Below are 27,792 nucleotides of genomic sequence, written 5' to 3'. Positions count from 1 at the left end.
GATACTTTTACTGGGAGGTTAACTATAAAATGGACCAAGGCCAATGCTTCAGACAAAAGTAACTAAGTCCAGTGCCTGGGATCAATGTATGTGGCCCTTGGAGACTCAATATAGTACTCTGGTGATACTCTTTGTATATATACCTTTATGCTTTCCAGCAAAGTAAATAACTTGCATGCAGTTTCTTGCCACAGGCAGTAACTACAGAACACCCAAAGATGATCCTCTTCTAGTCACCTGTGTTACTGTTATTCCGCCAGCTGTTAGAGGTTGCTGTCTTTGCACTGCAGGTGCATTAAGCATGTGGAATGGGATCCAATTACCTCCACTCTAATAAAACTTTTACAAATAGTTGCTGAGTCGCTACCTGTGTCTTGACACCCAAATACCATAGGAAGTGCTGCTATTCTTCATGTACCAGTGTAACTTGGAATAAAGCAGAAGCTGCAGTCAAGCTGTGATATTGTGTGTGATTATGTGCTGACTGACAATGCAGAAACTAAGCAAAAGTGCACTGCTGACCATTTAGGATTATGACAAATGTCTATTCCAGGTAACTGCTGGTGCCCCCTTGAAGAAAGAATACACAGAAGAGGTAAGAAGAACTATTATAAAACCTTAGGAGAAGTTTTTGTTTAAAGGGACAAAATAATGGCATGTATGGAGAGTTAGAACTTCTTGTTCCTCTGGCTGGATAGTGTGCAGCCTCAGGTTTGACAAATAGCATGCTCTAATGCTAGCATTCAGTGAACACCTCTAACAGCCATTGCCAACAAGTAAAGCCAACTCGCCTTCCCCCAGCCACTTGGTGTTATCCCTCTTGTGTGTGCTGTGTGTGTGACTAAGCTAGCTGAAAAATAACTTTTTTTCGGTAGCTTTTCCAGGGCCACTAAGTTTTCAGACTGATCAGCTCTTCATTCCAGTCCGTCATACAGGCCTTTATGGAAGCACAAGAGCAGAGTGGTGCAGGGGTCAAAGACACTCTCTGAAATTAATGATAGCTTAACCTGTTCATTAAACAACTGTTTTAATCTATTTGTGCTTTACATTTGGTGTTGGATGTCACTCTTCAAACAAGAGTGGATTCTACAAGTTTTGTTTGTCTCTTTACTGTAGACAAATTCTGGTCTTTTGGTTTTACCAGGCTAAGGATATGTGTGTTTTTGCAGTTAAGATAGGGCCTACAAAGTGTGAGGTAAAAGAGTAAATAAGGAAATCCACTAATGTGCTCTTATCTGGGTTATATATGTATATATAGATTAGACTATACATCTACCACATCTGTATGTCAAACCCAACCCCACTACTGTATTTTGTTTATAAACTTTGCAAACAAGAGACTAACAGCCTTTTCACAATCGTGACGGGCAACCAGCAATGCATTCATGTACAAATTCTGGACACTACTTAGTTACTTAAATATGTCTGTTACTTGTTAATTGAAACAAGAATTAACAAGTGCCAAAATATTTTTGTCTGGAAGCATTTTACTTGCCTGCAACTGTCATGATCAGCACTGTTTATGTTCACTTTAATTTATGGAAAATTCTTTGGCTGGAGAAGACTTGATGTATCTTACCATTTCCATTAATTTTTATTTAATTGCACAGAACCTCCAGCTGGTAGCTGATGGCTGCTGTAATCTACAGAAACAGATTCAAATTACTCAGCTCTTTGGAGTTCCTGTTGTGGTTGCTCTAAATGTTTTCAAGTAAGTCTAGTCTTTCATTACTCTTGTGAGTAAATCCACAGTTCAAATTTCACACTTCTCTTGGTTTTTAAATTAATCAGTTTTGACATGAAGAAAAGAAGCTATTAAAGAATTTCCATTTTTCATCATGAGTATAAAGACCTTTAAATCCTCAGCTTGGTCTTAGGGGTTTAAAACCACCAAAAAAGTATATGCTGTTATGGAACTATTAATCTTCCATGTTAATTAGCTGTAACAATTACAAAAAGTGTTCTTGAAACATGTAAATACATATGCTGTATGTAGATGCATTATATATATGGCACAATTTCTGTAGAGACTTGTTTTACAACTGCTGATGGTAGAATAAGGCTAAGTATATGAGGTTATATGAGAGAACCAATTAAACAAAATAATGAGATGGAACTGTTTGGTTGGCAGAACTGACTCTCCTGCTGAGGTTGATCTGGTGTGCAAGATTGCGAAGCAATCTGGAGCATTTGATGCTGTACCCTGCACTCACTGGTCAGCTGGTGGTAGAGGAGCAGTAAAATTAGCTCAAGCTGTGGAGAAGGCAGCCAATCAGAAAAACAGTTTCAAGTATCTCTACAGCTTGGAGGTAAGATTTATTTTTTTTATTCCATGAATATATGCTGCATCAGTGATGGATTTGAAACAAGAACATTGCAACAGAGCTATCTAAGACACTTGGAAAGGGGCTTGACTTGGCTTGGTATCACAAGAGCTGGAGGGAACAATCAATTTGTGGCTTGTCTAATCAGAGGAGCAGGATACTTGCTGGTAATGCTCACTGTTTAGTGCATTGAATGATGTTTCTGATACTTTCTTCTTTAACATAACGGTGTATCTGTAGGTGGATCATTCACAAATTATTGTGGGAGGCTTCTCCACAAAGATCTCACAGTCATTGTATTTGTCCTAAAAATCAGCTAAAATGAAATATATATAGTTACAGTCTCACTGTCATGGGTGTTGCACCAAGTTGTGGCTCCCTGAAACATTCACTCTCTGTATGAAAGATGATCGAAGTGGCACGTGCATGCTCATGCTCCACTCCTGCCCAGCCAGAGAGGTCAGTGCAGAGAGGAAGCACTGCCTTCCCCAGCACCCACCTGCACGCATGCATCCCTCAGACAATGATGCAGAGCGCAGGTAGCCCAGTCCTGTTCCTCATCGTCTGCTGATCAGGATTGGAGTCTGCTAGTACAATGTGGCACACATGGGTTGCTGATGCTGTTGGCCTTAGATCCTCAGTCTATCCCAGTGCCCTTACCCCGCTCCGATCACTGGCACCAGTGTCCATGAGCCCCTGAGGTTCACAGCTCACTCCAGCTGCTGGCGCACAGACCTCTCCTCCTGCTCTCTGGTGTTCATATATATCTACAGCAGAGAGCACACCCACACGGAGGTAGTCAGAAATAAGATTTAATGAGAACAGAGGACAGACTGCGGTCCTGAAGCACAGAGCTCAGTCAGACAAGCTACTGACCAGACACCTTTACACTCAGGTGGCCCCTTCTTACCCTTTTCCCTCTTTTTTTCTCACACTTGTTCCTCTTCGGTCCACCTTGGTTAATCCCTTTTCCCATCTTCAGTCCTTCCACTGAAATGCCCCAGCAATCTTTACGCGTTCCCACAATCCCATCATAAGTTTTACAGAGTCCCAAAATGCTGCTCTTCCTATGTCCCATAGGTCCTGTGCTGGTCCAGGCAATCACCTCCTTTTGTTTGCAAAGTTTTCTGATGAAAGAGTTTCCCTATTGACTCACCTTGGTGCATATTGCACCAAGGACAATGGTCTCATCCTTCCCCTTAGATGGTCTTAGGAAACAGGCAATTCCGTGTGCTCTAGTTTTCACTTAATAGGTTTTTTCACTGATTACATTTCTAGAGTTCACCCTCTGATCCTTGCTTGGGCTTTGTTTTTAATTTGCTTAGCCCTTAGATAACCTAACAAAGGATAGTGTGGTCCAAGTTTTCAATCCTGTGTCTGCCAGAAATGGTGACTCTTTCCATGTCTTGGGGACTTCATTTTTGCAGTCGCCCGCAAGGTAAGCACAGCAGTGCGAGCTGTCAAGAGGAGCAGTTTGCGAGGAAAGGCTGCTCGGGCCCTGAACGCACTGTGCTGGAGTACCACCATGCGGGCAGAACGTTTGCTGAGAAGGTTATACAAATGATTTCTCAGGACCTTCCTGACTTATCCAAAAGCGGGTGGGGCAGAATTTGGGCAGCAAACCAGACTTTTCTGGCACCAAGGAAGCCCTTGTCAAATTTCAGATCCTGTGCCTCAGCTGACAGTGTGAATTAAGTTTCTTTAGAAAATGTTTGAATGCTATTTTTTAACAGCAGAACCTCAGCTTTGTTCTTTCAAATGGCTGAAAGTTCCTGTTTTGATTCTTCTCTCCAGAAAAAAGTTCAGCCTAAGGTAGATATGCCATACTGTTATCTTCCACTGTCTTCTCCCTGATATATACCCCATATATGTTGCACCCACTTTATTTCCTCTTTCCACCTCCCCCACTGTTTTCCCAAATGTCAGAAATCCAGCCAACTCCTATTAGTATTAACCACTGCCTTCACAGAATAGATGGAAATACTTTGGGAGTGTAAGTGCTGTGGCAGCTCTTCAAGGTGTTTTGCTCACGGAACATTTTTACAGTGAAAAAATGGACAATATGTCTGCCTTTCTAAGTTTGTCTCTGATGAGATACCCTGGAAACTGAAGATATCATTTTACGGGTTTTGTGTAATAAAATGGGGAAAAAATGCTTTCAGAAAAATGTGTAATAGTTTTCCCCATAGGACATTTGTGTTACAGAGATAGCTCATTAGTGTTTCATGAGTCCCATATTTAAGCTCTGATGTTTCTATATTCTGTGTAGTTTACAATCTTGTGACATGAATGAGTAGGAAGGATTGGTAGGGGTGGACTCTGCCTCTATGAAGGAAGAAAATAAGATTGAATTCTACTTTAATGTCTTTCCAGACACATTGTTTTGTACTGTGTTGCACAAGCAGCATGATCTTCAGCACAAAGGGAATGAGTCACATCTTTACATCAACTTAATATCCCGTAACTTAATACAAGTATTGTAAGCCTCAAAAATATGTTGAAGGGATTTTATAAAAATATAAAGATTTTAAAATACTGTAAAAAAGTAAATTCAGGCCAACAAAAACAGTAGAGTGTAAAGTTCAGGCTTCTGTTTCATCCTTACTGTGCAAAGGATGGGGACTGAAGCAGCTGAAAGTAGGAGAATGAAACAGCGATGCTGTCACTGGCACAGCATTGTAGGTCTTTTGGTCACAGGGCTCAGAGATGTGAAGGGAAGCTAACTCTTCCAAATACGCCTGCCCAGGTATTACTTAAGGTGGTAATAGGATTTTTTGATGTAGCAGTTTTGAGGACAGATTTCCACTGTTCAAAGAGGTAACTATGACAGAATATTAAGAAAGAGAAAAGTTAGTAAGATGGGATTCAGACAGGTGGTTTCCCCTTTCATTTGCCCAAAGGGGATTTAAGTGAAAAGACACAGTTTCGTCCCTCATCTTTCCAGTGACTGCCGGCTTTGTCCAGTTACTTGAATACTGAGTCCTGGTTGCCTCAAGTTTGACGGGGTTTGCTGTGGTGTTTTTCCTTTTCATCCTCTTCCTTTTTGTCCTTTTTCCTCCTCTTTCTTTTCCTTTTTCCTTCCCTTTCTTTTCCTTTTTCTTTTTCTTCTTTTTATTTTTATTTTTCTTTTTATTTTTCTTTTATTTTCCCTTTGGAATGTCGAAAGGGGAAATATTCTGCTTAAAACCACTACCACTTCATTCATAAATCTGTCTGTCTTTATGAGATTATTCTGCTCTTCCCTTTACTCCATGTCTCCATTTAGTCTGTTCATGTTTATGCGTCTTATTTTCCTCTGTATGGAAAACTTCATCAGAATTTTCTTCCAAAACTGGCTATAATTAGAACAACTTCCAACACCACAGACTACTGTAGCCATAATAGGTTCATTTAACATTCTGATGTTTTGTTCGAAAGTATTACTCTGGGGATTCAAAAACAAAAACCAAAACCCATGTATGTAAAACTGGTTTAGATCCTTTTTTACCAGACCAATGTTTGCAGCAAACTGTATTACTAGTATAGAGTCAGGCATCTAATTAGAGGATAGGCCAGATCTAGTGGTCTCTCTTTGAAATTTTTCCAAGTGGCATGTATCTTTGCAGGGCTTTATGTAATTTCCAAATGTATATCTGGAAACAAAGACTTCCTTGAAAGGTGTTTACAAAGGTATATAATGTGAGAAGAACAAGAAAGTCTCTTCTAGATCTGTCTAATACTGGTAAAAAGCCGAGGATCAGCTATTTTTTTCTGAATCCTGAGGTATTTTTGTGCATTTATACCATCTTGTCTAGTGATACCCAAGCATGTGCTGAATGAACAGTTTTAGACAATGGACATAACACAGTTCAGGACTCAGGCTCCGCTAAGCAGCCCTCTCGGGTATCATATCAAGCTAGCCTAATTAGAAGACTGTGCTCATGTGGTTATATTCCTTGAAGTATCTCGTTTGGTCTGTTTAAACTTTCTCAGGTGTCTCTACATGACACAGTGTTCTGTAGCCCCACTTTCAGATTGCTTATCAGATTCTCTTTTTCTCTTAAGCTGGCAAGCCTTTGTTTTTATCCTAGTAGCTGATGCTTGTAATTTTTTTTATTTTTTTAATGCTTCTTGGTTCTAGCAAGGGTTTGTTTGACATTTTGTATTAGGTGAACAAATATTTTTCAGGATTTGAAATGAGAACAGAATAAGCTTCAAGCATATTTTGAAGGCAGTGTGAAGAATAGCCACATATACAATTTTGGGAGTGCATATGTGTGCCAGTGTCATTTCATAGATCAAGTACAGTACAAGTGACCTCTGACAAGTAATGCCAGCACTGCTGTGACTTTTAACTGTAAGAAAAGGGCATAAACAGGTACAGTGTACCATGAAATGCTTACAGTAATTAGGAATTGCATAGGATGGGGGTTCAGGAGAAAGCGTGAGTTTTAGTATGGTAGGCTCCAGAGTTTATAACATAGTTTTAAAAGATTATGGGCAGTAGCCGTAATAAATACTACACTTTTTAATATTGAGTTTTGCCCCCACTGCACACTAACCTCTCTTATTTTACTGTTGAATTGGTTTCTTGCCGAGTATTTCTCTTCAGTGTTTGCAGGATGGGTTTGTTTTAAAAGCCTCCCGAACTCTCTATGAAATAATCTGTGGGTTTTTTTTTTAATATATATATTCTTGCCGCATATGGAAAATATCAAAATATCAACTCTCTTATCACTGTTGACTTCCCTTTTGGGTTCACTTTTCTTGAAGTATGGGTCTTTAAGTTGCAGCAGAAAGCTATTACTCAAAATAAAGTTGACTGACCCATTAAAAGTAAGTTTAGATAACTAGAGGGAAGATGGGAGAGGATGGAAACATACCCCTCCCATTCCAAAATTTTTCTGGCTTCAGTGCCTGTTCTTTGCCGGGCAGGGGCGAAGATGGGGGGGAAGCTATATTCCCCACTGATGCATGCTTGTTGAGTAACCTGCCTTCTTTCACTACCTTGCTCTCCTCTCTTCTCCTGCTGAGAACTCTCCCTTGACTTACAGCAGCATTCCTCAGCCTGGGGGAGGAAACATAGGTCTAAAGAAAGGCGTTAGGTTTTTAAGAGGTGCATCACCCCTTCCTGCAAGGCAGCTGGAGTGCAGTGGGCTAACGCTCTAGGAGATAAAGAGGAGAAGGACAGGCATATGGCATGGGGCAGGATCGGCATATCTGACCAGTCAGCAAGTTAGCATTGTCCCCTTAAAAGACTGACATGGTAACCTGACAGATATGATTGAAGAGCCTCAAATCACCTGATTTATGCTGCATTGGAAAATGGAACTGAAGAGTGTAAAGGTCACAAAAATGAGGTAGAATGAATTGTTCCAGTCTTCCAAGTTTGTCAGAAGACACCTATTTTTGCCAGTGCTCTGCCTTTAGGTAATATTATGACAAATGAAAATATTTCCAGGCTGTACTGTGGAAGTTGATTGCACAAGTATTTTGGCTGAGTGCAGTGAATTGCCTGGCCAGCCTGCAGAACAAAGGGGAGCTTTCTCAGCTTGGGGCCATCCACTGGGAATGAGGTTGAGTAGCAGCGCTTCTTCTCAGGGAGGCATCTAAGCAGTCAGCAGCCTCAGTACTGGTATTTTTCTCCTGCTAGGAGCAGAATAGTAACTTGGGCAAATCTGGAGCATCTAAGCCCATAGTTTTGGCTGCCCCTTCCTCTGTTCTGCTATGGCAGTGTGGTGTGGGCTGCCACTTGGCTCACTTCCAGTCTTAGCTTCAGCTGTCGGAGACAATGGGTCACTCAGAGAGGCCTAAGGGAAGAATCAAAATGGGGCAAACTGTGCTCACAGTGGTTCCCTGTGCATTGTCTTCCCTTCCATCCTCTGGCCTCGTCTCCAATAATAAGAATGAGTTGTGAGTGATGAAGGAGGGAAGAGACCAGTCACTAGAGGAGAAGGCTTCTTTGTGCATGTACTAGGAGAAGTGGCTCGAAGAGGAAGGCAGAGTCAAGAAGGGCTCATGGGGTCGGGGTTTGAGGACACTACCTCCAGTGTAATGAGCTAAGGCAGAGTGTTTCTTTCCATTTGTAAACTTGTCATCTTTTCAATCTCAGTGTGATTGAAGGGGGGGCAAGGGGTGAGTGTAAGGGGTGTTTTCTGTTTCCTCCAGTAATACCATGAGGCTGCTAAGCCATGAAAGACATCCATCATGTGTCTGCTGTCACATCAGCCCAATATACCTCTGTTCTTTTGCCTGGGAGGCAAATAACTTCTATGTTGTTCTTTATACAACATGAAGTTCAGTCATGTATGGACCCAATGGAAGGTCCTCAAGCACTACTGGAGTAGGAATAAATAAAATTATATATGCTCCTTACTGAAAGTTTTCCTAATAAATGGTGGAGATCATTTCTCATCTTGAAATGCAGACTGTACTGCTCTCCAGCGTATGCTAGTCTTTCAACTATTTCCCCCCACCCTACTGCTGGTAAGCCATCTAGGAGTGAAGCCACATTAAGGAGGAATTCCACAGGGCTGTACCAGCCTCTCCTCCTACTCCCATCAAAGAGATTTTGGTGGAGTCTGAATGCTTCTTTCACCAAATTGGGTGTTCTAGGGTGGAAGCTATCTTTCTTCCACTTTGTCTCTTTTTTTTTTTGTGGATGTAGGCTCTTGATGGCACTTCACTTTTACGTTTGTTTTCATTAGTTTTCTATTCTTTGCATGAAGCAATTTTCTTAGGCACAGCTGGGGTTTCAAAGTCAGGGAAATAGAAAATAAATCTCTAAGTCCACAGGCTTAGGTGTTGATTCACAAACTGTTCAACTTGACTGAATATGGTTTTCTGCAAATTAAAAAACAAACTCTTGTCCTGTGCCAACAAAAGGTGGGGGGGTGCTAAAGACTTGGGATTCCTTTTGTCAGCCACAGATCTTCTGGAAACAGAATATACAGATACTTTAATAAATGTGTTTTTATTTTATCTAGGGGAAAAGCTAGAAGTAGGAGTTTGAATGTGCAGTGTCAGCTATTGTTTTAGCACTGCACTCTGTCACCCCACACAGCACCTTCAGCCATACACTCATCATATGTTTTCATTTGGCAGCCTTCCCAAGAAGAGGAATGAGTGATGCCTGCATACTGTTTCACTTAGCCAACTAGCAATTCTTTTTTATTGCTTTTAGTGAATGCATAAGTTAATTTTTTTTTAAAAAAAAAGTGCCACTGCCTTGAATTTTGAACTATTTTAAGAATTTCTGTGAAAACACAAGCAGCTTAGCAATGATAAACCCAGAGGTTGTTACCTCATAATTAAACTGGTGATCTCATAATTAAAAATAGGCAATGAGACTAAAGCGAATGTTTAAAGAGCTTGAAGTATTAAGTGTATAAGGTACGAGTGCATAGTGCTTCTGTATATTCTAAACACGTTTTTCAGCACAGTCTTAAATTTTCTCAGAGCACAAAGTCATTTTAAATATTATATTGTATAACTGTGAAGAGATCCTTTCAGACAGTGCTGCACTGACAGGCACTCACTTAAGGTATTCAGTTTAAGCTACATAACACCAGTGCTACTCATAGTAGTGTGGCTTAGCTGCAATGGAATGAAGTATGACTACAGACTTACTGCTGTTGACTCTGGCTTTTCAGAGACATTTTCTGTTGGACTCTGTTTTGGTGAGGAAGTTGGAGAATGCTTAAAAGCAGAAGAAAGGAAGGAAGAAAAGAACAGTGTCAGGGATTGGCTAGTGGGAGTTAAAAAGATTAACTCCTTTCTCCAGAAGCCAAAAAGCTTAAAGTCAAGTGTCCAGATCAGGGTGCAGAAGATGGGAATCCCACACACAGTCCCAAGCCAGGTCCTTGGTAGTCTGCATGTTTTGTTTCATGTGACACTGATTTTTGGCAACAAGGCTGATTTCAGGAATCCCAGCCCAAGCCACCTGTCCCTGCCCCAACTCACTGTTTCTGCTGGTACTTTTCAGTGATGAGATTTCAACAGTTTGAGCAATTCTTTCTGTAGAGACAGCATTTAAGCCATCTTTGTCTCTCTGCTTTATACTGGCTTTGCCTTTATGGTAAACTGGTTGTGTGAACTGATCTGGGTTACAATAGCTTTTTTTTCCCAGGGTTATGTGTGCAGCTGCACAAGCAGCAGTGCTGGCCTCTCATTTGCACTAGCACATGGGTAAGTGTGAGCAGCAGAGGAAGGGAGGATGAAGGAGGGTCTGTTGAAGCAGGTCTGCTGTCCATGGAAATCCTTATGAAGCCCCACGTGGAGAAATGATAATCCACAGTCTGCTATTATAGCTGAAGGAAGAGATGAAGCATGAAGGAAATGTGAGGAAAGGCTAGCAGAAATGAAACACTATTAAATTATGTTTTGGTAAAAATCTTGCTGTTGATAGTATTGGAAGAAAGAAGATGGTGTAATGCAGACAGCACCAATTTGCACTAACATCACATCCTGCAAGTGGAATGGCCTGGAAGTAGCAGTATGCCTGGGTGAAACGCTGGTGTGATTTCATCTGGGATAATCAATCCAGTCTTGGGAATGACAGGCTCTCCTCTTTATCAGTGCTGATTTCTTGGTTTAATCATTCTCTGTCAAGTACTGAAATGTACAGCTACACAGATACTGCTTTTGTGAAAGCAGTTTGTGCGCTTTTGCTGTAGCACTGGTTGTGCTTTAGCCAAGGAGATGATCCTGTTTATGGTGTGGGTGCTTGGCAGTCTCAACAAGCATGTGTGTTTGTACTTGCCACAGAAGAAGCATATGGCTTGGGTAGCTCTGAATGTGTGAGATTGCAGAAATGCACGTTGTCTCCAGCAGGACCAGGGACATGGGTTGTTTCTGAGAGAAACATCAAAGCTACTTAACTGTCAGCAGATATTGATACTGTGTGGCCCTGTAGAACCTTCTGATGTTCAGTATAAATTTACATTGAGTTTCATGCTATGAATTTCTCAAGAAGCTAAAACTTAATCTGAAAATAATTCTTTGAAGCTGCCATAATTCTTTCAGTGTTAGTACTAATATGTAGTTGCTTATCTATAAAAATCAACCTTTGTCTAAATCTATACTGTCTATTGTGTATCTATCACCTGTTCTCCACCTAAATGTCCTTAGTTGTGTAACATTCACAACCTTACATAAGGGAAGTGAGAAACTTTTATTACTAATCCTAAATCTTTAGTGCTTTTGACACTCTGCACATTTTATAAATATCATTATCACCACAGCTGTCCACATAGAAGAGGTACTGTGGAACCACGTTGCCGTTCATATGGGTGCATCGATGCTCACTGTTTAGATGAGATTTTTCATCCTCTTTTCATTAAAACTGTTCTACTGATGGCCTGCAAGTAGTTGCATCAGCGTAGCTGAGGGTACTGCATCATAGTTTGTGAATGGGAGTGAACAACTGGTTCAGGTATATCCTAAGCCATCGTAGAAAATTCTCAGACAAAAAAAGTGAGAGAGACAAGATTACTTCTTTTTTTCTAAGTGTCTGAGATATGTGGTTTCTTCTGGCAGGTATTTGACCCAGGTGTTTAAGGTACAAATAGCAAGCCCACACGATTTCAGCTGGACCAAAATTCAGCTTAAAGTGCCTTAATGATTTATTTACTTGTGCAATATGCCCCTTTTCAGCCCCTTTGAATTCAGCTAAACACTTTTCTATGTGAATTAGCACTATGAAGCGTTACTACATATGGTGGATGCCTGTGCACGTCAGTGAGAGTATTTCCATAGTGAAGTGCTGAATAATCAACATTGTTGAAAACCTAAAGCTAAATTTGCCCTTTAAAGACCAGATAAGAGAAAGTAAGAATTATTCCTGCGAGTGTCTTGTAAACTCCCAGGCTTCTGCTATGGCATAGACATAAAAAGTCTCTTGAATTACTAAAGCTTCTTTTCTGATAAATGCCATTATGTTATTTTCAAGTAAAATTAATTTTTATGACTCATGTGAAGTATTAGGTGACTTTTCTTTGGGAAATACCTCTTCAAGTTAAATTAAAATGAAATTTCCCAGCAGTATTACTTAATAACTGGAACACAGGAAACTTTTTAGCTTGAAATGCTGTTACACTGTGATTCTAAATAGTTAATCCCTTAAAAATCCCTAAGAAAAATACTAAGAAACCAGTGGATTCTTAGCACAGTGTAGTGTACTCCTTTCCCTACTCCTGAAACTTCAGGAAGCATATTTGAGACTGTGCATGTGCTTGGGCTGTGTTAATGTGTATAGAGCATCTGTGCCTCCCTGTTGGTTTCTATCTGAATTGGGCTCAGCCAGGACTCATCTACCTGTGCTGTGAGATTAAATAGGCTCAAACTCTGCTCTGTGACACCATGCATATCGCCTCACCTGTTTGTATGTGCATGCCTTGCAAAAACATGTGGCAATCTTGGAAAAACACTTTTGTTTGCCATTTACACTCCCACAACTGGTGATTGTTCTGAGGTTACATTTACAAAATTTGAAGTCTGGGTACTGGCCTGGAAAGTATCTGAAAATCTGGTTAAAAAAAATTAAAAATAACCAGCACAAACACGTAGGGATACAATTTGACTCTCCAGCTCAGGCTCAGTCATGCAAGATATTGCACATGTCCCAGGAGGAGCAGAATGTCACCACTGTCATTAAAGCACTCTCCTCTGCTGTTAGCCACAGCCCTGCAGGGTTTCATTTGGAAACTACAGCTATGGTCACAGGAAAGGGGCTGAGGGTGTAGTAATTATGCTGCTGTCAAATTAGTTTGAAGTATTTTGACACAAATGCAAGTTGAATCTAAATTAAGATCTCCATCTCAATGAATTTACTGAGGTTTAAGCAGGAAGGTGTTAGTTTTGATGCTGGCCTACTGACAACAGGGAGTGGAATTCCTTTTGCCTTTGCTTTTGGTCTTGCTGTTAGTCCTTGGCTGCAAGTAAACAGCACCCAAAAGGCAAGTTAGCAGACGCATTTTGCATTTCTTCCACTGTGTTCAAAGCTGCCATGGGTATGAATATACGTAATAATTAATCTGAGAGAAGTTTCATCTCATGACAGCTATCCATGTCACTAAGTAGCTGTTCAGCTTAATGCTGCCAGGAATTATGTATGGGATATTTGCAATGTGTTATCTCCAATTCTCATTAGATTCTTTTGCACTGCTTGGATTCCTGTAAAAAACCTGAAATCGGGAGTGACATCTTCCTACCCAATTAAGGTGCACTAATCATATAGTCAGCATGTTCAGACATGTCTTGTGGAACATCTTTAAACCTCACTTTGAAATTTCATATCTGAGGGGGGAATTTTATTTGAACCTTAGTAGCTTTTAATGCCTTACATTTAAGCTACTTGAAAGTCTGGAAAGCTTTTTTTCTTGTCATGTCTGTGTTACTAGATTTCTTTATTAACACAAAGGCAGATTACTTTAAACTTTAATTGTTCCAGAATTGAATCATAAATACAAAATGGTCTGTCTGACACAAACCCTTCGATTGATGTGTCTTTGCAGGAAAAACACTACTTCTAGACAAGCACTGCAAAAATGTGATTAACTGTGGAACTTCTTATAAATACACCGGCTAGAGTTTATTATTCACAAACCAATTCCTTGCCTTTGTTGGAATAAAATGAAATACTTTGATTATGTGTTCTGGTGCTTTTTGTATTGCTTGAGATTGCCAAGTCTTCTTCCCCAAGTGGTATCTCTTCAGATTTTGTTGAACACTTCATCCGCGTGGCTTCTTAATTAAATATTCTGGGGTACAAATTACTGATGGGATGTTCCTTGGAGTATTGCACGCATCTATGGCCATCTCTGGTCAGCACTGAAGTAGCTGAACTTCTGGTATGTTCCTTCCTCCATAGTCCTCTTCCTACAGAAACAAGTCAAAGAGGTTGGCTTGTTTAAAATAGGCTATATGGGTCACACTCGCTGTCTCCAAGGTCATTCAAAACAAAAGAAGAGAGAAAGAGGAAAGAGTTCTTTAATTAAACAAAAATGATGGCACAAAAAGTGAATGACTGATCTGACCACAAAAACTGCTGAAAACCTGTGGAAGGATTTTTAACAGCCAGAATGTGAGAGTCTGCATCTGCCTTCAAATAGAAGCCAGAAAGACAGAATACACGTTCACTTTAAGCTGGATAACATGACGTGGATACATGTGGAGACTGAGGTTGAACTTAGTGATTTGTGATCTCAAAGTGTTTCCTAGAATGCTTTCATTTTTTTGTGTGTGTTTTTTTTAAGTGTCCAAAGTGCTTTACTATATCAATACTACAATTCAAAATACATATCTTAGGCAGGATAGGAGGTGAGAATAAAAAAATTAAATTATTAATGAAGGAGCAGTGATGGGTCAAGAATTTTCTGCTACAGTTCCTTGCTTCTCAGAGGAACCTTCCCTGGCTGCCTGCTACCTTGTCTTGTCCAGTCATTGTATCGGTTATCTTTATCGTGAAAGGAAATTTATTTGTCTAGTGATCCCTCTTAACCCAGCGGAGCTTGCTTCTTTGTATCTGCAGTGTGTGTTAGCTTTTGCTTCTTAAAAACTACATGGCAGTGATTTTCTTCTTCCACTTTAGGCAAGAGTGTAAGCTCACGTTGTCAGCTTTATAATGCACAAATTGTGCAGCAGCTCCCAAATTGAGTATGGTTGTAATTCATGTACCTGTAGCTGGGTATCGTCTCCATCACCAGGGTCCTTTATTTAGCAATCCTGTTTAACAAGAATGAATCTAAATGAGAGATTCAGATTTCTCACTCAGCAAACAAAATCCTAGTTTCTCTCGGTTAATGTTCATGCTTGTATTGTTTCCTTGTCTCTCTGCAGCTTCCTATTGTTGAAAAAATAAGGATCATTGCTCAGAAGGTGTATGGAGCTCAGGATATAGAGCTGTCTCCCGCTGCACAGTCACAAGTTGATCGTTACACTCGACAGGTCAGAATGCCAGTGAATTATGCAGTCAGGTATTTGCTGGATGAAAGTCTTATGAAACCCTGGGGTGTAAAAGGTTCTCAGATTGGAGTGTTTAGTCAAGCTTTGCTAAAAGGTGTGAGCTTACCCATGGTGCTAAACTGTGAAAGCCAGTATGGATTGTTTAGATTACATTAGGTAGAACAGAATGGTTTTAACCTTGAAAGCTATCTCCTGTAAGATATGTATGGTGTTTGAAATCCTTCTGAGATTGTTGATGAAACTCTATATTTTCTATGCAGAGTGGTAATTTTGGGTTACTGCCTTAAATGTGACAACTGCACATCTAGTAATATGTGCCAAATTTTAGCATATGACTGTTCACTTGTACCTGCAAAAAATGAGTTTGCAAACACAAAAAGACCTGTGCACAGCTATGCATGTCAGCAACAAAGCTCCCAATACTTGTAAAATTAGGTTCCCTTCTGTTTATATACTTTTCAAGGGGTTATAAATGCTAGAAGGCGCAATAGACCACCATTCCTAAAGCATGTGGGAGTGGGCTTTGTTACACTTTGAAAACAGTTATAAAACCATGTTGAGAGGTGAATGTATCTTCTGTAATGGAGTGGCTTCTGCACATAAACATGTCTGGAGCCTTTCTGTCAGAAAATTGAAATTAGGCACGAGTGTCATCAAAAAATTCCTGAGCATACTTCAGCAGTCTGGTCAGACAGCCGGAAGTATAGCCATCTTCTCTATAATGCAAATAAATCTTCTGATAATTGATTTGATTTTCTAGATGTAAAGGAAGCTTACTTAGTGTACTTGAAGCAAAATAATCCATGTCTTTATCTTTTCCTGCTGTGATTCTCTAATCCATTTTTAGTCTAAACATCAGTAGTATTAGGAAGTATTTTCACAATGTCATTAAAGGATTGTTGTCAGTGCTGGGCTGCAGAGGCAATTCCCTGCAGTGCTGCCTCTCCTCTTGGCCTTGTGGATTGCATCCCTGTTTGTCAGGGAATCAAACAGAAGAGTGGAAGGTGCCTGACTAAAGGTTAATAGATAACCTGCAAGACAAATAGTGTGTGGGCAGCTGCTGAGGGGCTTTCCCTGATTTTCTCCCAGTTTTTGAGTAGCTACTGCACTGTCATTACTGAAGTGGGTGCCATCACATCGCACAGTTTTTATCTTGTTTAAAAACAAAGCATGCATCATGAGCCATTTGTGTTTACCCCCAAGAAGATGTTAGTACCCTTAGATAGTTTTTGACTATGAATTCTGATCTCAAGTAAGTATCTAACTGGTCATTAGTGCCTGCAGAGAAGTGTCATACTGGAGTTTTATTAAGTTGGTTCAGGTTTGTTGTTCAGTGTGGTAGCTGTTGTGCACCCTTTCTGAAAATAGCATAGTCTAGCTGTTGAATAGGCAACTTTTGCACCTAACTCTAGACTGAGAACCTGCTCTAGAAGCTGGATATCCCTACAGTCAAATCTCTGGAGATAGAGGCCTGAGATGAGAGAGAATAGCATGTGAAATAGTTTTCTGTCCATTTCTGAAATATTAGCTGTTGAGAAACTGAGGTTAACTATTGCTATATGGATTTTAGGGTTTCCAGAAGATACTGATAACAAAGTGGAAACATATTCTGTCTTTAATCTTAAAAACATTTTTCTCTTTTCCTGCCCTTTTCTGTTAGGGATTTGGAAATCTTCCCATTTGTATGGCAAAAACTCACCTATCCCTCTCCCATCAGCCTGAGAGGAAGGGCGTTCCCACTGGTTTCATTTTGCCGATTAGTGATGTGCGAGCCAGTATTGGAGCTGGATTCATCTACCCTTTGGTAGGAACGGTGAGTGCAGAGTATTCAACTTGATCACTCCCCTTCCTTTGACCTAGCTTGACAGGGGAGTGCGTGTCCTGTTTGCCTCTAAAAATAATGTGTAGAACCAGGTGAGTTCTTGATTTTTTTAATGATAATTTTATCCTCACACTTTTTGCAGCTCTGTGTTGATAGGAAAAGAGAATTAGGAAAATGTAATATCATATAAGAGCTTTGACTACAGAGTCTGAGAGAACGGGTCTTGCTATTAGTTCTGTTTCTGATGTTTTTCACTTAGTTTAGGATACTTAGGCACTCTAATACTGCAGAAAAATGAGTTTACATGTCTGTTGCCTTTCCTTAGTCGAATTGCAGCCTATAAGTAACTCTAGTTACATGACTATATTCTAAATGTTAAATCTTTCATCTGTCATTACAAAGCATTGTAACGTATTTAGATGAAAGGAATTGTGTTAGGGAAAATACGTTCAAAATGATTGCTTTTCAGCTGATGAGCTGGATCCATTCCCAGTCCTTGTGAGCATCTCTGCTGGTTCTGTAAAACTAAGCTATGGTGGGAAGTGAAAGATTTCTAACTGCAAAAGTAGCAGCACATTCCTTCTCCTTTTTAGAGATTTAAACAATGAGATGTTAAAATGAGGCAATTGTCATCCTTTCTTCCTACCTGTCCTTAAAAGTACGGACTCAGATTAGGAAGCTCTTGACATGCTTTATCAAAGTAGCTGAGAGGCTAGTCAGCTCATGCCTTTTGCCAACCACACACCGTTGCTCCGAACAGTAGTTGAACTGCATCTGACATCTCATAGCATGAGTGGTTACTTATATGTAGCTAATTCATGGGATGGTGCTAGAGAAGGGATGCAAAAGCCATTGCATTTCCGGAAAGAGTACTCTCCCAATGTTATCTCATCTTCCCAGAGGACGGCCTGATTTCCTTGTGTAGCAGTACACTTAGGAAAGTTTGAAAGTTTCTAATCTATTGTTTTGAATTCCCTCTGAAACAATCAAGTGTTTGAAACAAGGAAGGAAGTACTTTCTGACCAGGAGAGTTCCTGAAGTTCAGGAAACTGTGTCACTTTAACTCACTGGACTTTGGGATATGCTTTCCTTCTGCACGGCCACATTATGTGCATCAACCAGAAATGAAGCACAGCTGTGCATTTAAATTGTGTCAGACCAACTTCCAATTACTGATGAGAGAACAACATTTGTCAGAAGTTCTAGTATCTCCATGGCCTGGATTCAAGTTTGCACTGGAAGTTGTGTGTCATAAAGTTGTGAGAAAGAGTGAATGTGAAGAATGGGCAGCAACTACTTCAAATCCATGAGGGAGCTATTCTGTAGGATGTCAGAGTGAAATGTTCTTGGGTTGCGCTTTCTGAATGAGTCACGCTTTGCATACTTCCACAAAAACTAGCTGCAGTTCGGCCTTATAAATCCATAGGAACTGTCCATAGAAGTGGTATAGACCAAACAAGTCAAGGATTAGCTCTTATTTTTTGTTTCTACCTAGAACCGAAAAATAGACTTCTTATGAAGGATGTTTTATATGTGGGAATTCTTACTGGGAGAGATTGTAAAAAATACATCCAAGTTAGTTACTTGGTGAAAGGTAGTATAGCTATGGAACTTCTCTCATATTAGGAACTGGGTAGGCAGTGTTAGGTATTCCAAAAGAGTTTGTAGGGAAGGGTACTGTATAAACATAAGATCCCCAGGAGCTAAAAATCTAAATAGGCAGACATTGATCATTGGTTGTTTGGAAAATATTGCTAATGCTCAGGAATGTGGGGCAGAACACTCCTTGGAACTATCAGAATTGCTACAAATCAAAATGAATGAATGAATATGAATGTATTCCTAACATACTTACCATACAATTCCTTCTCTAGAATTAAATTTATGGCAAGAGGTCCAGCCTACTGTCTTTCAGAACTGAGAGTTGTGATCATCAGGAAACAAGCTCTCAGAGTTGGACCATTGCTTTTGAGATCACTTTTCTATTTTGCCACCCTCAGATTTTTTGTGTGCTTTGCTGTCGGCAATTAAGTTTTAGGACTAGTGGTACTTTTAAAGTTGTGCAAGAAGGAATAGTTTTGATGTCAGGTTCCAAAACGGAGAGTCTTTCTTTTAGAGTTCTCTTACCAATAAAGCTATCCAAAAATGTCTGCCAGAACAAAGCAAGTATAAAAGGGCATGTCCTGAAGGCTTAAAGTGGCTGGAGGTCAGATGTTATGAGTAGGGAGATTACAGAAATCCTGGTGACAGCATATGGTGAAAGCATCCAGTCATGACAGTGTATTAGATGTCGTTATGTAGGAAAAATAGAAGGAACAGTATATATTTTTTCCTTTCGTTACTTGCTGGCTAATTGTATTAATGGAAGAAAATCCTTAATACCAAAGCTGCTTAGAGCCTTCTTGCAGCTAAGACCTTTCTGATTGCAGGATAAGTGCTATTGGACAACATTTGTTAAAGTTGTAGTGGTAATTCTGGTGCTAATTAAATGTCAAACTCATTCTCAAAGCATATTTTTAACTGGACAAGCTCCTCACACACTAACCTGGCAGAATTTATCAGTGATGAAGCAGGTTGTTTGAATTCTGTTCCAGTTTAATGGGCAAGAGCATTACAAATGAAAGAGATAAGTACTGCTGAAATACAATAAACTATCTGCAGTAACTAACATTTGTAGTTTAACCTTGTCATTAGCACATATAAATTAATGAGATTTGTATTTACCCCAGCACTGATAGGCTTTTTTTTTTTTTTTAAACTAAATGCTTAACATGTTGTCTTCATATTCTCTAAGCAAAATTTGTGTTGTAGTTGGCTCTGGTTCCCTTACAGCATGGAAGTCTTTCCAGGAAAAATGAGCTGAGCCTTATCAGAGGAAATCAGCAGTGAAACAAGAGGTGCATTTAATTAACACTGGCATAGCTTTTATCCAAGTTCTCTGTGACCATGACCCAGAGGGCTACATCACTCTCACAGGTGGAGTGTTGACATCATTGCTTGGCTCAACAGAGTGATGGCAGGAAGGCTGCTGGAGTATATGTAGGAAACCAGTGAGGTCATTCTCTAGCAATGCTTGGGTGGAGAATTATTAGATTTTTGTAGTATGTGTGTTTCTCTCCACCCCCACCCAAAAAGCCATTGCAGTTTGGTGCTTTCTCACATTCAGCCACGTTTCCATTGTTCTTTTTCATGTGATGTGCAAGAATGCAGGCTGGTTGTAGAAGTAAGACCTGTTGTCTTTTGCCTTTGTGAAGTGATGCTACCAAGTCACTGGTGCAAGACATGTAGCTGTGTTTGAATCATAGTGAGATTTTAAAATATGTAGCACCCTTTTGCAGCCATGCACTTTTGTTTTAATGGGTTAAAACTACAGGCAAGGTCCCTCTGAAAATACGTGGACCTTTGGAGCCAAAACTTTCACAATGAACTGACTTCCTTCAGATATCAACGTATCTGAAGAAAGGTCAATCTATTACAGAAATATTATTTTTCTCCCCATAGAGAGAGCAGTTCAAGTCTCTGGAACTAGTTCTGAAACTATATCCTGTGGGGAGAAACTCTTGGGGCAGCCCAGTGTGGTTTCAAATCAGTTTATGGAGCGATAAAGCCGTAATTCACTTGTGGGTGAGAGCAAGGACTGTCCTGGTAAAATATTACCTGAATATTGTAAGGAGGGAAAGACCTTGAAAGTAAATATTTTATGAATACTTTTAGAAGGAAAATATTGTTCCCTGTTGAAGGAATTTCTTCTTTCTTAGTAGTTAAGAGCTTAACAAGTTTTGAGGGTGTCTGTTGAACATAAGCTAGAGTCCAGGCCTACCTGAAGTGCAGTTGCGGTTTCCCAGTGGTGCATGAGGCGCAGGTTGTCTCCACACTGTCGTTTTGTCACTTCTGTCAGGCTCTATTAGGGAACAACTGAATAATTATTGGCAGATTGCACAACTCATCCTGATGATCTGTGTAACATAGGGTGATTTTTCAAACACATGATGGTGAAATATTTGTTTGCCTTGTAAAGCATTTAGCTTAGAATGGAACCTTATATCGTTTACAAAGGAATAGTGCTGTGCTAGGTATTCTGCCCTCTCTCAGTTCAAAAAATGTCCCTGGTGATGTGATATTTGGCATCTGCCTTTGGTGGCATGTAGTTGCCGTGTTGTAGCAGTGCTCAGAAGTCCCCAAACAGCTAGTTGTAAAAATACTAGGTGCTTACAGACTCTGCAGGCTGGTTTTGAGATAACTGCAGTTAAGTGTGGAAAAAGTAACAGAAAGGGAAAGCTATGAAGTTAAACTCACATGGGAAATGTAGGTTAGCAGTTGTGTACTTCTAAATCGAAAAATGCTAACAGGAAAAGAGAAGCCCACGCTCTCCTCTGTTAGATGATGTGCCACTGCATTTATTAGAGTAGGTGTAATTCCTCTCGGGAAGCGGGGAGAGAGGTTTTCTGAATTACACAGGGCACATTGTTCCTGCACAGTGACCAGGTGTGCACATGTGGAGTACTGAATGATGTTACGCTTGGTGGAAGGCTGATGAACTATTATTCAGTGTAGGGTTGGTGGGGCAGGGGTGTGCATATAGGTAAGATCAATGGCTGGAAGTGAAGGTGAGGACAATCAACTTTAGTTCATTGTGTTTAAAAGCTAGAGGCTGAGAGATGGTTAGTGTCATAACAGTAAAAACACCTGTGCTCCTTGGTGGATTGCACGATGTGGTTGTGGCAGTATTGAGTTGGCCAGAGAGGGTCTCTGTAGATGAGGCAAAAATAGGCCCAAGTGAATGATTTAGCTGAAGGGATGAAAAAAAAGTTGTAGATTATAATGAAAAGGGGTATGTGACAGCCTTTGGAAATGTCCCAGGGGTGTGGACTGTGAGGCAGTTAAATTCAAGGATGACTATGGCCATTTGTGGTGAGAAGATGGGAACAGAAGAATAAGGGGAGGATTGGAAAGATGAGGTTGGCTGGAAAGGAAAAGAAGTTAAATTGAGTTATACCAGTGGGAGGAGATGCCTGTGAAATGATTTGAAAACACATCCAAGGTGTACATGGAGAACTAGAAGAGGGCAGTGAAGTAAAAGCTGCAAGGGTAAAAGAGATTTGAAGATATTCCAAAAGCATTAGTTGAAAAAATGACATGATCTAAGATCTGGCCAGGAAGAAGTCATGGGAGTAATTGATGGATATAGTTACAGGAGAGCAGAACAGGCCTTGCTGATTACTAAGAATTTTTTTACATTGAAGAGAAAGAGTAGAGTTTAGCTGGCTTGAAAAATTTATTATGGTCTCTGCAACTTTTGAAAGCACATAGAAAAGAATGTATTTAAATGATAATTCGGAAATTTCCATATACTCTGAGTATTTGCTGTTTTCTTCAACTGTTTTAAACTGATGTGGATAAGGCAGTGCTTGTTGGAAATGCAGAGTAAATATAATGTGCTTCAGATCATTGCACCTTTTTGCCATTGCTGTGACCCAGACATATGATGAAATACCCTCTTGCACCCTCAAAAAAAAAAAAAACTAAACCAAACAGCCTCTCTTCCTTCTCTGGCATTTAGAAATGTCTTGACAGATAATGGAGGCAAGGCACTTAGATTCTTTGTAGTTCATGCTGTCTCTTGACTGCTCTGTTTGTTTACGGGTAAGCATTATGTAACCTACTTTTTAATATAGTACGATGTATTATCTTTTCTGAATGAAAGACCAGGTCCTATTTCTGACTGAATCAGTAAAATTAATTTGCAGTTTATTACAGCTTCCTGCAACCCAGTCTTACATTCCTCAGAAGCCAGCACTTGTAGTTAGCAGAACTAAAGGAATGGTTTTGCTTTCTGTTGAGAGAAAAAAGTTGTGTAGGCATGTGTGTTATTTCAGCAAACTGAATAGTTGGAGGAAGACTTGTTGTTTTGGGACAGGATGAAACCATTAGACAACATATCACAGAAGAACATAGACCCTGTGGTTTGGTAAGCTATTTAATGTTTAGATTAGATGAGATTTTTCTCAATGCAAACTCCATTATAAGCAATTTTGGTATGACTGTTGTAAAATTAGTTCTTTATATTTGGAGCGTCCATAATTTCCCATCGTACAGTATTTTAAGCCTTGTCAGGGAAATTTTTGATGCAAATATTTAAATTTGGCTCTAAACACTTGAAAATTAACTTTTTAGTGACAAAAATGAACATAGTGTATTTCTTGTATCAGTCAGGTTTACTTGGTCATCTTTACAAAAGATATTTATAATAAATATATCTATAGAAATGTGACATTATGTTCAAGCTCTTAGACTGAAATAATCAATGTGTCATTGTTAACTTAAAATAGTTTATCTGAATAGGTCCCTTAAAACTGTACTTATTTACAAGTACGAAAAATGATTTTTATGTTTCACTTCAGTCTGTAAGTCATTTTGATAGCCTCCCATCCCCTGTGGGAATTTTACCTAGCCTCCTTTGCTCAGCATGTAAAGGGGCAGAGGACATGGTCAGCTATGCTGTCTCCATGGAAGGTATGGTAGGTCAGAGCTGCTGCAGAGGAATTTCTGAAACTGGTATGCCTATATCACAAGTGCTTTAGCACATGTTTTCAGTTAAGGTTAGCTGACTTGACACATCAGCTCAGGCAGTATGGATTCATTGATCAAGGGTAGTGCCTGGCGTGTGTGGACAAGTTTAAGCAATGCTGGAGCAAAGATGACTCATTATGCTCTGGAACAGTTTTCTTTATCATGATTGTTAATGTCTTGCCCTCATCAGACCTGTGAAGTTGTATGTAATGAACTCCGTGCTGCTGTCTTAGGCTTGCAAATGCCATTACCGTAGGCAAATGAGATGAGAATCACCTGTAGCGTGCGTGCGTGCAGCCAAAGGGGGCACCTCTGTGAAATCACAGTTTGAGACCTTCAGAGAGTCTGGGAGTCATTAAGGTCTTTGCTGTCTGTTCTAGTAAGACTTAACTATGAGCATGGTTATGTTTTCTATCTGTTTCATTCCCTTGTCCCTGTTTTACAGTCTGTGATCCCCAGCGAGAATGGATATAACTGCATCAGTTAAGAAAAGAAAAAAATAAGAGACTGATATTCCATATGGAGATAAGAGCTTTTTCAATTATATACATCAGCCTATTTACATGGGGCTTGCTATTAACAAAGATGTATCAGTAAAAAGTGAGAAGTGCAATTTGGACAGAAGCCAGCAGCAATTCTGGACCACTGCCCTTAGGTTTTACACATTACTTCCGTCAAGAAATAGGGACGTTGCAGTGGAAACGTAGGCATGTTTGAGTTTGAGCAGTTAGTGAATGCCTTGTGGGACATTCACCAGGGCAAAGAGGGAAGCAAGTGGCTGAATCATGCCACCTTCTCCATGATGCAGCAGTGCTGCCTGCCCACCATGATCCACACATCTCTGACTGTGCTGGTTAGCACACCTGTTATGTACTTGTGCCAGTTCAGAGCAAGTAAATAGATTTGATTAAGAGCTCCTTCAATTAATCAGCATCACATGTGTGGATTTTGATCAAATGCAAAGAGTTCAAAAATCAGTTTATGGAACGTCTCAAAACAGCAGTGTTAAGAGTTAAGGGGTTTGATTATGCTATCTGTATGAAGATGTCCAGACTTGAGCATTAGAGAGGGCAGCCAGGTATTTACTTCCCCCATTCATGATATTTTAGGTGCTTTGCTGCATGAAGAGGCTGATGCTGCAAGACCCAGGGTCACTGGGTCTGATGCTTTGGGGTGGGTATTGCTGCTGCCTGTCTTCGCTGAGCTTGGTAGCAGCAGCCATGCTCTGTCACTTCCAGCTTTCTGCGGTTCCTCCATATTGGGATGAAATTAAATTGTTTCATGGTTCCTATTTTTGTTTGTTCAGCCTGGTAAGCTTCTTCAGTTGAAGAAATCACAGTTTCTGTAAAGGTACTTTGTGATTCAGATTGGAAATTTAAAGATTCAGCTATTCACTAAGGAAGCAATAGTTACCATTTTAAAACTCCTGTATATATGCAATTTTGGGGGGAGGCTAACTTATGCTCACTTAAAGAAAAAAACCCAAACATTTTCCCTTCATTCTTCTAGATACATTTTTCAAATGCTGATTTGCAGATTGAGAATGTATTGATTCCCTGGTAAGCAGCAAAAAGCTTTACAGTTTGGGTCAAATAACTCAATTTTTTCCAGACTGCCCAGTAAGACAAACTGTCTAGCAGATGTAGATAGCTGTATATTTGAGTTTGGCAACTTACTGTTATTGCAACTCTAAAAGTGATTTAAAGCTGATAGCAGGAACCTAGCTGGAGGCTGTAAGTCTGTGACTGAACAGTTTTATTGAGTTCCGGATAAATAAGGTGAAAGATGTTTTGAACCTAATAATGTTCCCAGCAACTTGCTTTCTTTTATTAAATTGTGAAATATAGGATGAATAGTGTGCTAATTAGCATTAAAGAGGAATGAATATTTGTGCCTACTGGTTAAGGGATTATCCTTGTTAAAACAGGAAATGGACTCTGATTTCCTGTTTGAAACTATTTTCTCCATAAACTTTGCATGAAAATGTGAGGTTAAAAATAGATTACACTTTTACATAGCAAAATATATGTCTATTATTAGTTAACAAATAGCTTATGTATTAAAGGAAAGGCATTTTCCAAATTGTTTTGTATTGAAATAAATGCATCCCGCACACACTTTACAAAATAACATTTATTGAGAAACTAGAAACTGAGCACCTCTAACTTATTACATTGTGATGTGGGCTTTATAGAAATAATAATACTCAACATTTACATAATATCACTTTGTATTTGTAGTTCACTAGACAAGCAAAATTTTGACACCGTTTTCAAAATCAGGAATCCAGAGATGCAAACAGTAAGGTCCTTCTGACAAATAAGAGGCAGGGCCACGAATAAAATTCATGGTTTCCTGGCCTGCAAAATCATGAGATGTTTATGTCTAAGAATGTAAAGAGTCAGTCTGGGGTATTTCCAATGGGGTAGACTGACGTACATTCTGTGGACAACACTAAAAGATAAATTTATGCTGCTACTTCTTTACTCCACGCACTAACCCAAAAATCCCAGAGTATTTCCTGAGATACTCCTCATGTGTCCTTATTTAAAAATAAATAACAGAGTACAAATGCTGGCATACAGTATTTTGTCTTTGATAAGTAATAATGGGTTTACTTTGGAAAGACCATTCTTCACTTCTGAAACTGAAATGTCATGAATAAAATGACCTTTGACCAAAACTGAAGAGAGGGTTACATAAAACCAGCCTGATACTGGGTTAGAAGCCTGTAGATCAGGAGACATCTCCCAGGTGAAGTCAATTTAAAAAAGTGTTCTGACCATGGTACAACAGTGACCCACAGGCTTCTAGTGATGCAAGGTTTTTGATACTTGGAGAGATGACACTGCCCGTGACTGTCATCATTTACCCCACACAGCGCTACAGGCTGGGGCAGAGCGGCTGGGAAGTGCCTGGCAGAGAAGGACCTGGGCGTGCTGGTTGACAGCCATGAACATGAGCCAGCAGTGTGCCCAGGTGGCCAAGGCGGCCAACAGCATCCTGGCTGGTGTCAGAAGCAGTGTGGCCAGCAGGACGAGGGCAGTGATCACCCCCCTGTACCCAGCACCGGTGAGGCCGCACCTGGAACCCTGTGTTCAGGTTGGGGCCCCTCACTGCAAGGCAGACACTGAGGTGCTGGAGCGTGTCCAGAGACGGGCAACGGAGCTGGGGAAGGGTCTGGAGCACAAGTCTGATGGGGAGCAGCTGAGGGAACTGAGGGTGTTTAAGTCTGGACAAGAGGAGGCTCAGGGAGGACCTTGTCACTCTCTACAGCTACCTGGAAGGAGGTTGTAGCGAGGTGGGTGTTGGTCTCTTCTTCTAAGTAACAAGTGATGGGACAAGAGGAAATGGCCTCAAGTTGCACCAGAGGAGGTTTAGATTAGATATTAGGAAAAATTTCTTCACTGGAAGGATGGCCAAGCATTGGAACAGGCTGCCCAGGGAGGTGGTTGAGTCACCATTCCTGAAGGTATTTAAAAGACCTGCAGATGTGGCACTTAGGGACATGGTTTAGTGGTGGACTTGGCAGTGCTAGGTTAACATTGGACTTGATGACTTTAAAAGGTGTTTTTCAACCTTAACAATTTTACAGTTCTATCTGTCTTCCCCTGTCTGCTTTTCCTGCACACTGGTGAACGTCAGTTGTCCAAAGACTATTTTGTTCTATTTTTTCCTTAATAGAAGGAAAGGAAGAATAAGGTGCATATTCTTATATGTTTAGGAAATTCTGTTCCCAAGCAGAAATGATGTTGCATTTGTTGACAGTATTTCCTGTGTCTGAGACTAAAATTCTGCTATGGATACCCTGTCACCTGGTCCAGAACAGTGACTTTCCTCTCCACATTGTTTTCTCCATGGTGGTTATGTCTGCCAGTTTGACTCATCTCCCTACTGTTTTCTCCTCACGTTTTTGGGGATAAGAGTGTATTCAGTTTTACATCAAGATTAAGCCTCTCCAGTTTAAGGCCTATTCCACATAGTTTTAGGAAAATTCCGTTTAGTGCTCATTCTCTTTTACATTGTAAAAGCCAAGAACATAATTTCTTGGCCTCGTGCTGGACTCCCAAGAACAGACCTTTTCACAGGCCTGTGAAGAAGAAATATGATCAGGACTGAACTAACAATTGGACA

General features: G+C 40.1%; 1 protein-coding gene across 4 annotated transcripts in view; it reads left to right on the top strand.

Annotated features, from left to right (window-relative positions):
• Positions 1–27,792, top strand: part of MTHFD1L (methylenetetrahydrofolate dehydrogenase (NADP+ dependent) 1 like) — a 157,287-nt gene that overhangs the window by 91,944 nt on the left and 37,551 nt on the right. For 2 of the 4 annotated variants that reach the window (XM_055810828.1, XM_055810827.1), the window contains exons 22-26: positions 554–595; positions 1,611–1,711; positions 2,132–2,309; positions 15,141–15,248; positions 16,927–17,079. In XM_055810828.1, the coding sequence (XP_055666803.1) occupies positions 554–595; positions 1,611–1,711; positions 2,132–2,309; positions 15,141–15,248; positions 16,927–17,079 (582 nt within the window). Of the gene's footprint in view, positions 1–553; positions 596–1,610; positions 1,712–2,131; positions 2,310–15,140; positions 15,278–16,926; positions 17,080–27,792 lie in introns of all 4 variants that reach the window. The other 2 variants (XM_055810829.1, XM_055810830.1) reach the window with 1 other exon arrangement.

The sequence above is a fragment of the Falco peregrinus genome, chromosome 7 (genome assembly GCF_023634155.1).
Source record: "Falco peregrinus isolate bFalPer1 chromosome 7, bFalPer1.pri, whole genome shotgun sequence".
Classification (NCBI taxonomy): Eukaryota; Metazoa; Chordata; class Aves; order Falconiformes; family Falconidae; genus Falco; species Falco peregrinus.
This window is presented reverse-complemented; position numbering and strand designations above follow the sequence as displayed.